The 16,687-nt window shown below is 43.4% G+C and overlaps 1 protein-coding gene across 8 annotated transcripts in view; it reads right to left on the bottom strand.

The window, feature by feature from the left end:
• Positions 1 to 9,540: 9,540 nt before the first annotated feature.
• The window catches only part of DOCK10 (dedicator of cytokinesis 10), a 272,423-nt gene continuing 265,276 nt past the window's right edge, over positions 9,541 to 16,687 (bottom strand). For 5 of the 8 annotated variants that reach the window (XM_060242208.1, XM_060242205.1, XM_060242212.1 and 2 more), the window contains 6 exons: positions 16,238 to 16,448; positions 15,376 to 15,566; positions 14,647 to 14,747; positions 14,162 to 14,300; positions 12,402 to 12,477; positions 9,541 to 10,158 (listed from right to left, as the gene is read on the bottom strand). In XM_060242208.1, coding sequence (XP_060098191.1) covers positions 10,091 to 10,158; positions 12,402 to 12,477; positions 14,162 to 14,300; positions 14,647 to 14,747; positions 15,376 to 15,566; positions 16,238 to 16,448 — 786 coding nt within the window. In that variant the 3' untranslated portion in view covers positions 9,541 to 10,090. The remainder of the gene's footprint in view (positions 10,159 to 12,401; positions 12,478 to 14,161; positions 14,301 to 14,646; positions 14,748 to 15,375; positions 15,567 to 16,237; positions 16,449 to 16,687) is intronic. The other 3 variants (XM_060242210.1, XM_060242207.1, XM_060242211.1) reach the window with 1 other exon arrangement.

A 16,687-nucleotide genomic window follows, 5' to 3' on the forward strand; every position in this document is an offset into this window, starting at 1 on the left:
ATGGATGCGATATGAGGGGTAATCTGGTTTGCCAAATTGAAGGAGTAAGCCGCAAAATAGGCTAAATAATTGTTCAACTTGGAGTTGGTTGAAGAAAAGCTATAGATTTTCTTAGCCAGAGTGTCCAATTTTCGACCCTCCCTGTCCGGAGGAACGGGGTGGCGAGATTGTTTGGTCTTGGTGGCGGAATGAACAACGACAGAGTTGGGTGCCGGGTGAGATGCGAGGAATTTGCAGTCAGCTACGTGCACCCTATAAAGAGAATCCAGGCGGCGAGAAAGTGTAGGGATCGAAGCCGGTTTCTCCCAAGCTTCCTGGAGGCCTTCAAGGTGTACAGGGAGCATAGGAAGCGTAGAGCTATCAGGAAAATCTGCACGGACTAGGTCGTGGACCACATCCGAAACTTTAGGTGAGTCAGAGGACATAGGGATGTTTAGTGCGGAAGCCATGGTTGTAACAAGATTCAGGTAGGCCTTAGAACTGTCGGATGGTGAAAGCCTAGGAGGCTGGTCCGATGAGGGTGAGGCTGGGGCCTCCTCGGAGTCGGATTGATCAGAAGTGTCTCTATCCGAAGTCGAGGCGGGACGTTGTGGAGACTTGGATCCAACAGGTGAAGGGTCCCGAGGACGCTTGAGTGGCGAAGCTGGTGGTTTGGAAACCGATGCGGATGCTGTTCTGGGAGAATCTCGGTTCCGAGGACCAACGGGGGGCTGCACAGCATGGTGGGAACCAGGTGCAGTCTGGGAGTCGAAAACGTCTCGGGTCCGAAGTGCTGCCGCATCCTCTCGGGTGCGAGGGTTTGGCTCTCCTCGGGGAGAGTAGCAGTGGTGTTGGTAGTCATCGTAGCAATCTGGAGACAGGTGGCGATAATAAGGAGATCGTTGGTCGCGTGAACGGTAGTAGTCGCGGGTTCCGGGTGAATAATAATCCCTGAGTCGAGGTATATAAACATCTCTTGGGAGAGGCTCGGGATCGAAGTCGGAGAAATGCCTATAGCTGTGGCGCGATGGTGAGCGCAGGTACCGATGGTAGCGCGAGTGAAGTCGAGGTGACGGAGACCGAGAAGGAGAGCGGTCTCGTGGGTAGTCACGCTGGTAGTCACCATACCGGGACCGGGAGCGATCACGGCGAAGGTCCTGGTAGTCATGACGACGCGGAGAGTAGTCATGTCGATGCGGAGAGTAGGGACGATCTCGGATCGGAGACCTCGGACGAAGCGGAGACCGCGAACGAGAGCGGGGCCGTGGAGATCCAGGTCGGAGCCGATGAGAGGAAACTTGTGTAGAAGATTCCTTCAACAGTGGTGCTGCAGTGTCTTTAAGCAATGGAGTCGTGATGTCCTTCAGCACTGGCGTTGTGACGTCGAGGAAGGATTCGGGTCCGAGAAGTGGAGCCTCGGTGTCGAGGATATCATTAGGAGGAAGGCTGTGCACCGAGGGTGATCTCGAGCCAATCGGAATCACTTCGATAGAGGGTTGAGTGAGGCGAGGCATTTCCGAGATAACATCGGAAGGAGCCGAGAGTTCGATAGGTAGAATCGGATTCGATTGCGCGGAGGCCGTTTGGGCGGTCGATACGGACGATTGCGCAGCCGTAGCAAAAGCGGAAGTATGCACGGAGGTAGAAGCCGACGGGTCGTGATGCTTTTTAGGCGCCGAAGTGGTCGGGCTGGAAGTTTTCGAGCCCGAGTGGTGTGACTTCGACAGACTCGATTCGCCCTGACGAGTCTGTTTAGGCGCCTTGTGGCCGTCAGAGTGCTTAGAAGACTTTTTATCGGACTTATGCTTCCTAGGTACGATAGGAAGGGCCGAAGTTGCCGAATCTCCCGCTCTCAGTGGGGGAGGCGGCGGATCTGAGGTAGACACTGCGCGGAGAGAGGATTCCATGAGGAAGCTACGAAGGCGAGCTGCTCTGTTCTTGCGCGCCTGCTTGCCGAAGCAAGCACAGTGGTGGCAGTTATCGGTTCTGTGGGATTCCCCCAAGCAAAAAAGGCAGAGTGAATGACCGTCTGAGGACGGAATTTTAGAACCACACTGCCTGCACCTTTTAAAGGTGATTTTCCCTTCCATTCGTTCCGGACAGGGGAAGGAGGGAAGGGAGAGACGAGAAGGGGGGGGGGGGGGTAGAAAGAAAAAAGGCGAAAGCGCAGAATCGGGTTAGCCTCTTTTTTTTTTTTTTTTTGTTTTATATTAATGGGACGAAGAAGGAAAAAACAGAGAGAATAGAGAAGAAAAAAGGAGGAGTAGTACGATACCAAGAGACGAGCCAGAGGAGGAACGCAACGAGGTAGGTGTTGTCCGGGCGGCGGAAGGGAAGAAACTGAGTGGAATGGGCGCTCTCCCCCCGCTCCAGGCATGCGCAGTCGCTGCCTGCTCCCCAGGGCGGGAGGAAAGCGCGCCAAAAGACGTTATAAACGAGCTATTGGAGCTCCGAGGTACGGATCCGTTGCCTGCGGCAAGACCCATGTGTGGGACTGCACAGAGACCACGAAGAAGATCTTCATGTTAATTTTTTTTGCAATTTTTTTGTATTTGCACCTGGAAGTCATAGTGACCTCTGGTGACTGGGAGCTGTTGGCTATTCAGGGAGGTAGCTGAGTAAAGCCTATCTCTGCCTCCTGACTCCTGGTATTCCAAGGAAGGTCTCCCCATCCAAGTATTTGCCAGAGTCAACCCTGCTTAGCTTTTGAGATTGGATAAGATTGGGCTTGTCTTGGCTATCCAGGTCAGGACTTGAGCTTAATTTGATATTGAATATCAGGTGATGCTGTTTATCTGCATGCCATTTATCTGTTTATCTGCATGCCATGAAAAGCTTCAGCTGCCCATTTCCAGATTTTTAGCCTTTACTAAAGAGGCAGAGCATTTTTCTCCAGGCATGTCAGCAACCGTCTACTTGTTATAGCATCTCCAGTGGTCCTTCGGTGCTGAGGTTTTTCTCCCTAGCCAAATGATAATGGCGAGTATCTCCACAGTGATTGTTTTAGACGTGGGGGTGGGCAGTTTTTGTGTGATTCTGGTAGAACTTTAAAACTTTAAATAACCGGGCCTGTGAAAAGTGTGGCACTAACTATGAGTGTGGCTGAATGTTCATTTTCACATCCCTATATTATCCAGATTCCTCCCTTGCACTGAGATCAATGGTTATCTAAAAAAAAAAAAGTCCTAAGTGAATGTTAAGGCACAATTACTCAGCAGCAAATGATTCCTATTAGACATTAAATGCATCCTCCTCTAATTGAAATTTAAAACGTTGCTTGCAGTTTGGTATCACTGAAGATGTGATTAAACATAAAATATGCATAACTTTTAACTCCTTTAGGGGTGTTGGGGATGACACCACTAAGGCATAAATAATTTCTTAACAGAATCAGCACAGTTTCTTCTAACAATATCTTTGGCCTACCTGTAAAAAACCTTTCACTGTGAAAATGGGTGCTTTTTGCTAGCGTGTAGGTGAAAGTAGGAAATCTTTTTCTTCATTCTGTTAGATTTGCCTAGAGAAGGTTGAATTGCATCTGCCTACTACCCTTTGAAGAAGTATTTTATAAATGATCAAAAAGCATTTGGAATAAAGGTGACAGGATACCTCTTGGATTTTGTCTAGAAGTCATTAATTTCTAATTATCACAAGTCTATATCCTAGTGTCCATCCTAGCGTGAAACACACCAGGCAAAGAAGATTGCACATTTCTAATAAAAATCAGTTTTTAGAGCTTTTGAGTGCCTGATTCTTTATAATATCTGGCCGTAGCTCTCAACTGACTTTCATATGTGTGTGTGTACACCCCCCCCCCAGAACCAGTCTGATTTAATGCAGAGATAACACAAGGGGGTTTGAGGCATCCCTTAGACCAGTTGTGACTTTGGCATCCCCATTTGGCAGAGAGAAAAACAAGAAGTATAGAATGAGCATTTTACTTACTGAGTATTCAAAATGAGAAATGTAAAAATAAGAAACACATAAGCTTTTCATAGCCCTCCATGTTCCATCCTCTCACCTTTTTGGTACCCCTCAAGATCTGGCAACCTAGGTTTGCCTTGTGGTTGTGCCAGCCCTGGTTTAGTGGTGGTTGGGAATAGTATAAAAGCTATAAACTTCTAAAGGTTTTTATTGTGTAGACCAGCAAAGCTACCCAGTCAAAAGAATGAATGATCGTAGACCACTCTCAACTGTTGAAGAAATGGCAAAGCAGGGTTATTGAATAATCCAGGAGGTTGAAATGTTACTCCATTGGTTTCTGAATGTTTTCATTTTTAATGTCTGATTTGTGTCCGTTACCCTTAAGCGGTGGTATTCATTTAGTGGCTTGGAGCCCAAATGTAGCTCTTCGACATGCCGTATGGGCTCTTCTGGGTATTGTTCCCCAAAGTGTCACCAGCCCCTATTTCAGGAAAGTGGCCAAAGCTCTTGCCTTGCAGGGCTTGAGGTTGACAGGTGATTCCCACTTTGAAAGAGCTACTCTGAAGGAACAAGTAAGCTTAAGTACAGGTCTCATGGCAGGAATGGAAGTAAATGTGGCTCTTTGGATGGACGGCAATTGTATACATGGCTCTGCAAGTCACAGTGTGACTACTATTGCCCTAGAGATAGTCCAGTGTGGGCTCTGGTGGATCAACACTTATGCTGCAATTAATTTGTTAGTTCTTATGAGGCTAGGGTTGCCAGGTCCAATTCAAGAAATACCTGGGGACTTTGGGGGTGGAGTCAGGAGACTTTGGGAGTGGAGCCAGGAGACATCGGGGTGGAGCCAGGAACAAGGGTGTGACAAGCATAATTGAACTCCAAGGGAGTTCTGGCCATCACATTTAAAGGGACAGTACACCTTTTAAAATGTCTTCCTTCCATAGGAAATAATGAAGGATTGGGGCACCTTCTTTGGGGGCACATAGAATTGGACCCCCTCGTCCAATTGTTTTGAAACTTGGGGGGTACTTTGGGAAGAGGCAATAGATACCCTACTGAAAATTTGGTGCCTCTACCTCAAAAAACAGCTCCCCCAGAGCCCCCGAAACCTCCAGATCAATTTCCCATTATACCCTATGAGAATCGATCTCCACATAGGGAATAATGAAGTGCTCAGCAGACGTTTCCCTCCCCCCCATTTCTGGCGATTCTGAAGAGAGGGATTGGCCTCTCTACTCACGAGTTGCTGCCAACTTCTTCAAAGTAACACAGACACACCATCCCAAGAGGAAGTCTTTCAATCAGAGACTGAAACCTCCGGAGGTAGAAAGGCACATGGTCTTCTGGGGGCGAGGCTTCCCCCTGTCGGCCAGGTGACTGGGGGTAGGAAGGAGCCTGGGAAAGCAGAAGAACCCCTGCTGGGGCCTGGGGATTGGCAAGGCTATATGAGGCTTATAATTTGGCTGAAATCAATTAATTTGGCGAGTCCCCTGGAATTTATGTGTATAGCCTAATCACACCACATTGTGACCAGAGACAGCTAACATGGGTCATGTCAGAGCTATATGAATCTAGCTATACTCTAAGATCATTCTCAAAAGTCTCTAGCAGCTGTTGTACTCCAGAGTAACTACAGGATGCTCTAACCTGTATCGGTTTAGAAAGTCAGAAAATGTTCTAGGGTGAGAAAACTAGGGCATGACTTAGCTTTATGTTTGCATCTGCAGTACGTATCCCGATGTATTTAAACCCTCCTAAGCAGGAAGCCTCATTGCAGGGTATTTCTAGGGCTCCCAGTACAGAGGGCCAGAACACAGCCCAATAAGGGTTCCTGAATAACTGCTCAAGGAAGGCAGAAAAGTGACTATCAGGCTAAGTGTTGCTTTGTTGTTCATTTTTGATTATATGACAAAAAGCTCTCTAGGGAGTGCCTTTTTTGTGCTGTCTCTCATTGTTCTGAAAAAAGAAACAAGTAAAAAAAAAAACAGAATATTTTTTCCCCTTAGCATTTCCATTTCAAAGGAAATGACAGCCTACCATGGCACAAAGTCCATAGTAAAGGAAGCAAAAAACCCCCAACAAAACAAAACTATAATTTCAAACATGGCCTTGTTTGAATGTTAATTTAGGAATAAACTGAGGATGAGAGATAAGACCTGACTCATTAAAGTCTTGCATTAAGTTAATTTCCTGCAATTTAGAAATTATTAATTTAGAAACTGGCCCATTATTGAAAAACCAGCTATGAATTTTAGGGGATTCTTGTTTTGATATTCTTCCTGAGGGGGTACTTGGCATATCGCTTTTCTGACACAGAGATTAATCTCTGTGAAAAGCCCAAACACCCTAATAATCACTTTTGTCCTGATGTCCTTCACTTTTTCATTGGACAAACCATGACAGTCAAAGAAGAGAAGAAAAGACAATGTTGCAGTGGAACCTGATATAACATTTCACTCAGAGTTCCCTACATGTTTCACATACTGCTTTGTCAGGGAACCTAAATAATAACATATAAAACACAGAATTTCTGAGTGAAATACAATAAATATCTTTCTCCCATTGCATCATTTTTTATTCTCTGCACTGACTCTCAGTCTCTTCAGCACAAGGTTAAAATATAGGACAGAGGCCCCTAATGTCAGAATTAGGCTACCTCTTCCCAGACAGTTGATTTTCCATGGTAGGCTGCCACTTGTGGGAAGGGCGGGATATAAATCCCAAATAAATAAATAAATAAAATTTCCTTTGAAATGGAAATGCTACGGGGAAAAATATTCGGGTTTTTTTTACTTGTTTCTTTTTTCAGAAGTGGAATCCTGGCACATCCTTGGCTTAGGTAATACAGCACGATTTTTCTCTTTAATCCAGATGGGAAGGTGGGGATGCGATGTTGGGCCTCTTGCTCCCACTTCTAGGCATTCTGATGCAGAAAGGATCCTTAAAAACTTTTCTCTCAGTTTATTATTTGGGCTGAATATGAAAGATAGCAATCTGGCCCAAAGCCATTTCCTGACTCCAAAGTCAGTTGTTATTTAAGATAACTTCTGCTTGGTTCTGCTTAATTCTACAGAAATGGGTTGGTTCTGGGGAATGCACTGAGTATGCCTGCAGAAAATGTAAATATTTGCTGATACTATCTTTTTAAATACAAATGCGTTTAGGGGCAATGACGACTTATTCACATTTCATTTGGCCATACTGCCACATGAATCATACTAGAAGATGACAGAACATCTCATCAGCTCAAGAATATTGCGGCTCCCAGTACACACAAGACATTAATGTAATGAAAGGCATTTCAAGCTGTAATTACTTGATGGGTTGACTGGCCTGTGGCTTGACCAAATGTGTCACTACATTTTAATCTTCTTCCTAATATGAGGAAAAGCAGCACAGTATGTTGGAAGAGGTATGTGTGTTTTTCAGTTCAGTTTTATAAATGAAACCATCTATCATTTTCTGGCCCTTCAACAGTAGCCCCAAAATGTCTGGAAGAGATTCTGTTTTCAAGGAAATGGCAGGCTGAATGCCAGATACATACAAGTTGCAACCCAAGATACAACCACTTCCCTACTTGGCAGGCAGAAGGAAATTTAATATGCAAACCAAACTATTAAGATTCTTCCAGGCCACCGCAGTGGGCATGAAAATTGTTTGCATTGATTCCCTTTATGATTTATAACAATTGATTCCTTCTATGCCTGATGAGTAAATTTTTTTCATGTGTTTTGACTCAGAAATGTTCTGCTGTGCACAGGAGAGCTGCCGTGGCCCAGTGGTAAAGGTTCAGCCCTTGACATCTCTCGTTAAGGGACTATGGGTAGCAGGTTATGGCAACTAAACAAAATAAGTAGTTCTGATCTAAAAAAAATATATGAGTCACCACACGTGCATTTTTTTATGCTGTCATGTCTCAGCTGACTTATAGTCGCCCCATAGGGTTTTCAAGGCAAGAGATGTTTGCCATTACCAGCCTCTGCGTAGTGCCCCTGGTATTCCTTGGTGGTTTCCCATCCAAATACTAACCAGGGCTGACCCTGACTGTTTAGCTTCTGAGACTGGGCTATCCACATCAGGGAGTGTTGTGCGATATATGTTGTATATTGTACAGACAGATGCTAAAGGCTACAGTGGTACTGCCAGCAGTGGCATCCTGTCAGTTGTCTTCCTGCTTTGAAAGCCATTATAATATGCAAAGGGTTGTGCTGGTGTCCTTGATTTACATGAGATGAAATGCCCCAAACAGGAAGCTGTACAGCTGGTGTCCTCCTCTGGCTCCACTGAGTATGCTTTCCTTGTATACAGGTATACTAAGAGGCAACTGCTGGCATTTCTCTGACATCTGGCCCCATAAGCCCAAATGAATATTGTCTGAGAGTGAGAAATGGGCAGATGGGCTTAGTCACAGAAAGAAAAAATCCTGTATTTTATTCTTAGCATAAAAATAGCACTATCTCAGATAGACTTTGGCCCCATGTTACAGGCCCATAGACAATTTTTTAAAAGCACAAATATGTACTACGCTAGGAAGCTTTTGTGGGTCCTAGAAGATCTTATGGGAAAATGGAAAAAAAGTAGTTCAAAAGGTTCTTTTATAAGCATTGGGTTTTAGAAAGAATCTGTAATTTTTTTTAAAAAAATATTTGCAGTGGTAAGCAGAGCTGTTCCTATTCCTGTGAAGAATTCCATTCAGTTGCTCACACAGCAGAAGCTGATAATACAGCTTGATTTTCATTACAAGCAAACATTTCACTCAACATGATGCATATTGCAGAGGTGAATGATGGAGCAATTTTCCCTAATTACAGCCAGTGAGCTAAAGTAGCCCCATGCATTTGGAGAAGGAGCCAGAGGTACATGATAAAATGGTGCCTTTGTGTTGCTAGCTGGCATCCTCTCTGGCAGAGTTATCCATTCTATTTTAAAGCATATATCATGATGTGAGTAAAATGCACATATGACAATACATAGGATAACAAGGATATAACTGAAGGAAGAGGATTCTATTTATATCTTATAATAGTGTGTCACACCGACTAATTCTATTTGTAGATATTCTGAACTAGTAAAAAGTGTGCATGGCTTTAAAAAAAACCTTATTCACAATGTTTTTTTTGTTTTGTTTTGTTATTTGGTTTTTGTGTGATGATAAAAACAGGATAATTCCCATGAACGCCATATTGAGTTCTTTGAACAAAGGCCTAGTGCAGTTCTGAGCAATGGACAGAGCTGTGTGCACATGCACAATAAAATCTGGAGTTCAACATCAACAGATGAAGGCCATAGAGTAGTAGAGGGGGAGGCATGGACACTCAGTTCAGTTGAGTTCAGTTCCTTTATTGGCTCACATGGGCACTCACTGGCAAGGATATCAGAAATTCTAAATCTGAATCTCTTTGAATCTTTTTGGTTATGTCTGGGCATCCTCTGAAGACAGGCCACAGAAACCACAGTTTTTCTTCCCTGCAACAGCCTGTGATGCTTATGGGCTTAGGGCAACAGCAGATGTCGTCACAATACCTTAGAGAAAGGAACCAATGGCAGGACCAAATTCCAGGGCAACAATGCTTTTTTCTGCAGTGGCAAATAAATACATCAGTGAACTTGGATACCGTAAAGAAAAACAGGTGATTTTTTTACATGTAGACAAATATTTTAATATAGCTGTATCTGAAATGTTATCCACATTTTAGTAATGTAAATTAACTAAAATTTTGTAAAAATGACATATTTTACACATCTTCTATTTACAACTGCAATATACTTCAATGTTATAAAACATCCACTTTTGACCTTTAAAATATAGGTATACTAGGACTCATTATTAGATTATATAACAATTTACAGCAAACATAAGGCTTGCTGTGAAACTAAATGTCCAATGATAATTTCATGTTCAGTCTGGTTGAATAAAGACTGAGCCATAATAAAAACCACAGGAAATGTGCAAATACCAGGAAAGGCAATAACATTTTAAAAAAAACCAAACTGGCAATAAAAATATAACACTGAAAATGTTCAATAAATTAAAGCAACATATCGCACTGAGTTTTTATTTATCCTTCATGGTTTGCCTGCAGTCTAATCCAAAATCTTCTCCAAGTTATCTCCTGGTCTACTCAAAGTCAAGTCTATTCATCAGATGTCAGTATTTGAGGGTCCTGGTGGGGTTGTGATTGTTTTACTGATTGCATGGGAATAAGGTTGTTCCACTCCTTGTTGCTTTGCTGAATCCTCCCTGTACAGGATCTTTGAAAAATAGTGAACACAATATTCAATATAGTCAATTCTAAACTTTATTTCCAAGAATTGTAATAGAAGAAGAAGAGACTGGATTTATGCCTTGCCTTTCATTTGGAGGAGGCAGAGACTGGCTTATGATCTCCTTCCCTTCCTCTCCTCACAGCAGACACCCTATAAGCAATATTCCCTCTAAGCAATGTTCCCTCTGAGCAAAAATTCCATTTTGTGAGCAACTGGCATTAAAGTTGTGAGCTACTGCATAAATTAGTTTGCTCTAGCGCCATTTTTCCTGAGCTGAGACAAAAATGTGTGAGCTGGAGGCTAAAAAGTTGTGAGCTAGCTCACACTAACTCAGCTTAGAGGGAACACTCCCTATAAGGTAAGTGCTCCTGAGAGAACAGTTCTGAGAGAACTGTGATTGACCCAAGGTCACTCAGCTGGCTTCACGTGGAGGAGCTGGGAATCAAACCCAGTTCTCCAGATAAGAGCCTGCTGCTCTTAAGCACTATACCAAACTGGCTCTGACCAAAACCATACTCTGGAGGCTTATCTGCACTGAGTCAGTGCAAATATATATGAACCTGCTACACTGTAATGTGTTTTCATCATATATGTGGTTTTTAGTCATGAGGCAAAACAAGGTATATGTATTTATAACAAATATTCAGTTTGAGCAACTGAACCTGAGAAACTGGGTCACAGTTATCCACAGGGCTGTAGCAAGCAGTGGGGTGTGGGTAGGTGGTGCCCCCTCCCCAGTCTTCGACACTCCCACCCTTGGCCTGAAGAAGCATGACGGTGTACCGCTGAGGCCAGCGGACAGGGTCAGGAGCCTGGGGGTGCTATTGGAGCCGTCCCTAAAGATGGAGGCTCAGATAGCGGCCACTGCCAAGTCCGCGTTTTTTCATCTTAGACGGGCAAGGCAGTTGGCCCCCTTCCTGGCCCCCGACGACCTAGCAACAGTGATCCATGCCACGGTCACCTCGAGGTTGGATTACTGCAATGCCCTCTACATGGGGCTGCCCCTGTGCCGGACCCGGAAATTGCAGCTAGTGCAGAATGCCGCGGCCCGGCTGTTACTGGGCCTCCCAAGGTGGGGGCACATCCAGCCGGGCCTTCGGGCTCTGCACTGGCTTCCAATAATATACCGAGTCCGGTACAAGGTGCTGGTCATCACCTTTAAAGCCCTATATGGCCTGGGACCTGCCTACCTGAGGGACCGTCTCTCCCCACACGTTCCCCAGAGAGCACTGAGGTCTGGCACTCAAAATCTGCTCATCATCCCCGGGCCCAAGGAAGTGCGTCTCAAGGCAACTAGAGACAGGGCCTTTTCCACAATGGCCCCTATGTGGTGGAACCAGCTACCGGAAGAGGCGAGGGCCCTGCGGGACCTTGCTCAGTTCCGCAGGGCCTGTAAGACAGCCCTCTTCCGGTTAGCCTATGCCTGATGAGATAATGTAGCTACCAGATTTTTGTGTTTATACTGTATAGTTTAATGTTTAATTTTAAGGTTTTTAGGTTTTAATTGTCTGATTTTAGAGGTAATAACTTGCTCTGATTTTACTGTTTTATTGTTTTATTGTTGTTGTAAGCCGCCCTGAGCCACTTGTGGGAAGGGCGGGATAGAAGTCACCAAATAAATAAATAAATAAATAAATAAATAAAAATGATTAACCATCCAATGACTGGCAAGTAGAGTAGCCCATCTCGGCGCTGCCCCTGCAGCCAGCAGACCATGGCTTGGTGGTCAGGTCAGGTCATGTGACCTGACTGCTGGTGTCATGTGACCCATAGTGGCTGGGCTAGCACTGGTGCAGTGAGGCACTGCTGCCAAGTCATGGACTGCTCACTGCTGGGGTTGTATTGGGGCAGGTCGTCCAGCTACAATGTTTAAAAGGCCATCCAGCTAACAAGGCCTCTGTTCATGCTGTTTGAGGGTGAGGGGGGAGATGAGCGGCTGCAGGCTGGTTTTTGTTGCCCTTCACTTTTATTTATTTATTGTGATATCAGCGGTGTCATGGCAGTCAAACCTCACTGGTACCCCACCCACCCCACTTTCCTGGCTTTGGGCCTATCCACGAAGCTTCCATGATCCTTAAAAGAAACAACTGCCCTTCAATCTTCTGCTAACAAGAGTAACTTAGAGATTATATCCTAGATAAATGTCCAAAGTCAGTTAGCATGGAATACTAGCAAGTGAGAGAATGGGACAGTAAAAGAACATGTAGACATAAAGAAAACCAACATACCACTTTTGGCTATAGTATTGAGGGAAATGTTAGACAGTGAAGCAGAGAAGTTGTATAAGCATTGACCATGACAGAGCTGCCAGGAAAAGAGAGAAAACATGTTGATGAAGATGTCACTATCAGTGGAGATACAAACAATGCCACAAATGAGAAACATGGAATGGCCTCATGAGAAAACAGGACTGGTTCACAGGTTCACATGACAAAAGCACCACCAGGTTTATTTATTATATCAGTTTGTACAATTAATATATAGCTTGAGTATGTCCCAGGCTGATCACAAGAGCCTATGGGTTTGCTTTGGAGTAGTGAAAGTGCTCTTTCATCACAGGAGGGCTCATTCAATCAACAGATAACTCCCTTCAGATGAACTTAACACATAAGAAATGTATCAGGGCATAGATAACTTAATTTAGAATAAACAACTTAAACCTTTCTAATGACTTCTAGATTAAGTTTTAATAGTTTTTTTTTAAATCCTCGGTTCTTTGGAGTGCTCCTTAGTTCAATGGATTGTATGTACAATGATAAAAGGATATAGCTGGTCTCCATGCAGGAATTTCACCTGCTGTAGTTCAAGCTAACTGAAAGTGCAGGGAAACTATGCCGGCATCACACTTTGAATTGCCTGCACTGATCCTGCTAGGCTCAGCTTTCAATATGGTGCACTGCTGGAGAATCAACAAGGACTCATCTTGTGCTATATGCCTTGCAGGGGCTGAGGACAGGGAGCAGAACTGAGTAAAGACATCTGTTCCCAGACCAAACCATACGGAAATCAAAATAATGATTAATATAATGCAGACTGAAAACTGCAGGAGATATTTTATGACTTAATAATAGTAGCAAGGCTAAAAATCTGAAATGTGCATATTGGAGTGCCAAAGTGCCTATCAGTGGGCCAAAATTTGTGGCTCTGGGTATTGTTATCAACAATATAAGTAATTTTGAACTCATTTAAACTCCAACAGGGAGTTTTTTAAAATGGTAAAGGTAAAAGTAGTCCCCTGTGCAAACACTGAATAAAACATGACTCAAATACTAAAGAAGTCCTTGAATACTTTCCTGATCAGCTCCAATTAAAACAATGCAAAGTAAAAGAAAGATGAAAGAGAGCGATGTATTTGAAGGGCTGTCATACAGAGGACAGAGCAGAGTTGTTTTTTGTTGCTTCAGAAGGTCAGACCAGAACCAACAGATTGAAATTAAATCACAGTTTTTGGCTAAATGTTAGGAAGAGCAAGTACAGCAGCTCCTCAGTAGAGCAGCTTCCTTGGGAGGCAGCGGACTCTCCTTCTGCAGAGGGTTTTAAGCAGGCATAGGCTGCTTAAGACAGTCATCTGACAGCTAGGCAGAATCTGTGAATTTAGGTAGATTGTGAGACGGGAGGGCAGGAAGGACTGAGCCAGCATTTGGCTCTTGTGGCCCTTTCTCACATGCCCAGGGTAATGCCGATTGCCACTTCAGGGTCAGAAAGGAATTTTCCTCCAGGCCAGACTGGCCCAGGGATCTTAGAGGTTTTTCTGCCTCCCTCTGGGCATACAGCAGGGGTTGCTGGGAGAGTGTGTGGGGGTAGATGTGAATTTCCTGCATTGTGCAGGGATTAGACTAGATGAACCCCATGGTCTGTTCCAGTTCTGTGTTTCTAGGATGATCTGCTAGACTTTTCCTGGAGTCACCAAAAACCATGGGTCTATTTGGTATCAGAGAAATGAGAAGGTTAAAAAGTAGGTATGAAAGGTTGAAACAGAAAGTCAAACCTGTTCGTTCATAACTTCAGAGAGTTCATTGAGCATATCCTTGTAATGAGATTTCATTTCTTCCTGATATTCTAACTGGTCCTCCTTGATAAGTCGCTCATTGACTTCAAGGGCTTGTCCACAGGCTTCTGCAAACTGTCTACAGAGCACAGAATATACCAAATCTATAATGTCCAGTCAATGAAGCCAGAAAACAGATTTTTTATCTTATTATGGATTAAATCTGGGTAATCACAATGGAAACACATAGATCCCCTCCTCCCTGTAGGAATAAAAAGTGTGCTTCTGAGAGCCTGGTTCTTTGTCAGAATTTGTCTTAAAGGCAAAGAACATCTCTTTCACCTCCTTACTGAAGAACTAGCAGTGCAATCCTAAGGAGAATCATACTCTTGTACGACCACTGATTTCATTTGCCTTAGAAGAGTGTAAGTCTGCTCAGGACTGTGCTGTTGATGCCTTGCCATCTCTGGAACTAGAAGCCTTACCTGAAGATTTCCTTCAAAAGTTTTACTTGGTTGTCTGGGTATTTCTTAGCATTTGTTTCTTCAAGGAAAGCTCGTGCATATGCCATTGGTCCTGCATTTACCTGGCAGATAAAACAATAGAATGAAGGACAAAGCAAAGGAAGAGCTATGGTTCAGTGGCAGAGCCTATGCCTTGCACACAGAAGGTTCCAAGTTCAGTTCCTGGCATCTCCAGATAGCAGATGCTTGGGAAGCCCATGCTGTGCCTGAGACTGTGGAGCTGCTGCTGTTGACACTAGTCATGGGACCAAAGGTATGAGACAGCTTCATAAATTCATGTGGACATCTCCCAAATCTGAAGATCAGATCTGTTGTGCTGTGAACAGACCTTTTTGAAGCCCACCATCTTTTTTTTAAGTTTGAACAAAGACTTCAGTGTACTTCTGCAATGATGACTGTTTCATCAGCTGAAGATTTTGATACTCCTTGTCCTGCCATGAAGTATGAACTCTGCTGACACACAAGACCCACTTAAGATGGTGAAGGCAAACTGAATGTTTCAGTCTCAGGTTGTAAAGCAGGTGGTGTGTGGTATGCTTAAGGCAGCATATGACCCAGGGTCAGCAATAAGGCACCCTTTCTTACTAGAAGCCTGAATAACTTCTTTCTTTTAAAAGGAGGGAGATTTTGTTTTATATTCTGAGTTGTCAAAATCATTAAATCGCAAGTGGAGGATTAAGCCATATTCACCTTGACACTGACGCTTCCTTGCAGTTTCAGCTGTAGCCTAATCATATCCACTTCTTCCATTGTGCAAAGCTGATTGAGTTCTGAAATCTTTTTAGACATCTCATCAATCGCTACTTCTATGGGATTCAGTTCTGTGCTCACTTGGCTTATGACCTGTATCCTCTTCTTCACATAAGGAAATAAATGGCTGGCTGCACTCAAAAACAGGACATGCTCATTTAAGTAAAATTCCCCTATCATAGCATTCAGTCTATAAAAGAGACAGCATATTAACTTCACACACAAAACTGCAACAAATCTAAAATGTAACCATGGAACAAATCTATAATGAACTTCCTATATATTTTTTCCTGTTCAGAACATGGATAAATTCACATAGACTAAAATACTATATATCTGAGTTTTTCATATTCTTGAAATATTAAGAATTATGTCCTTCCTCTTTTAAAGTCTGGTATTTATAATTCATCAATTCTCTAATGAATTATAAAGCAAATGAAGAAATGTGATTAACCACAAAAGAATCTCAATAATCTTCCCCAAAATGAATGTTCTTTAAAAAGTCTTGAATAATGAATAATTCCCCCTGCTCCCCCCCCCCTCATAATAAAAGCAATAAATAACTTTAGGTCAAGAAAGATGTTCCATGTAAAAAATGTCTAGATAAGAGACTGACATCACAATCTTAAGTGGGCTTACTTAGAAGAAAGTTTAACTGTAGTCAGTGGGGTTTTCTTTTGGGTTAGAGAGTGGAAAAGTGTGCTGTGAGTTCTGAAATGAGCCCTAAAAATAACCTCTGACAATTCCAGAGCAAACTTTCAGTCACTTCTCAGTACACTAAATAATGCAGCAAGACGCATACTTGTCAGGATGGTTCGTCTCTTGCATTGCTCTTCTACCCCTCCGTGCTTCTTTCCCGACAGTGTAAAGGGGGTTTCAAACACAAAGCGGTTGATGTTATGATGCATTTCAAAGTCAGTTTTCCGTTCTTCAGCTTCTTTCTCCTCAAAGAAAGGTGTGACATACGTCACCTGGATATAGGCATACTTTGGATCTAAGTCTTTGGGATTCACCTAGTGTGAATGAAACAAAATCACTTAGAAATTGAATACTGAAAACTACTAAATACTTACTGAAGGGAAAGAAACACAAATGTTTCTGTTTTCTCTGCTGTTGACAGGTGACTTTTACTTGGGTGCTCTATACTGATGACATCACCAAGACACAAATCCCCATGGAATGCCTTTTTTGTTGGCAGTTCCTCAATTCAGTAAAAACAAGGGGGAGGAGAGGGAGTTTCTATCAGATTTTT

Source organism: Heteronotia binoei, chromosome 6, assembly GCF_032191835.1.
Source record: "Heteronotia binoei isolate CCM8104 ecotype False Entrance Well chromosome 6, APGP_CSIRO_Hbin_v1, whole genome shotgun sequence".
In the NCBI taxonomy this organism is placed as follows: domain Eukaryota; kingdom Metazoa; phylum Chordata; class Lepidosauria; order Squamata; family Gekkonidae; genus Heteronotia; species Heteronotia binoei.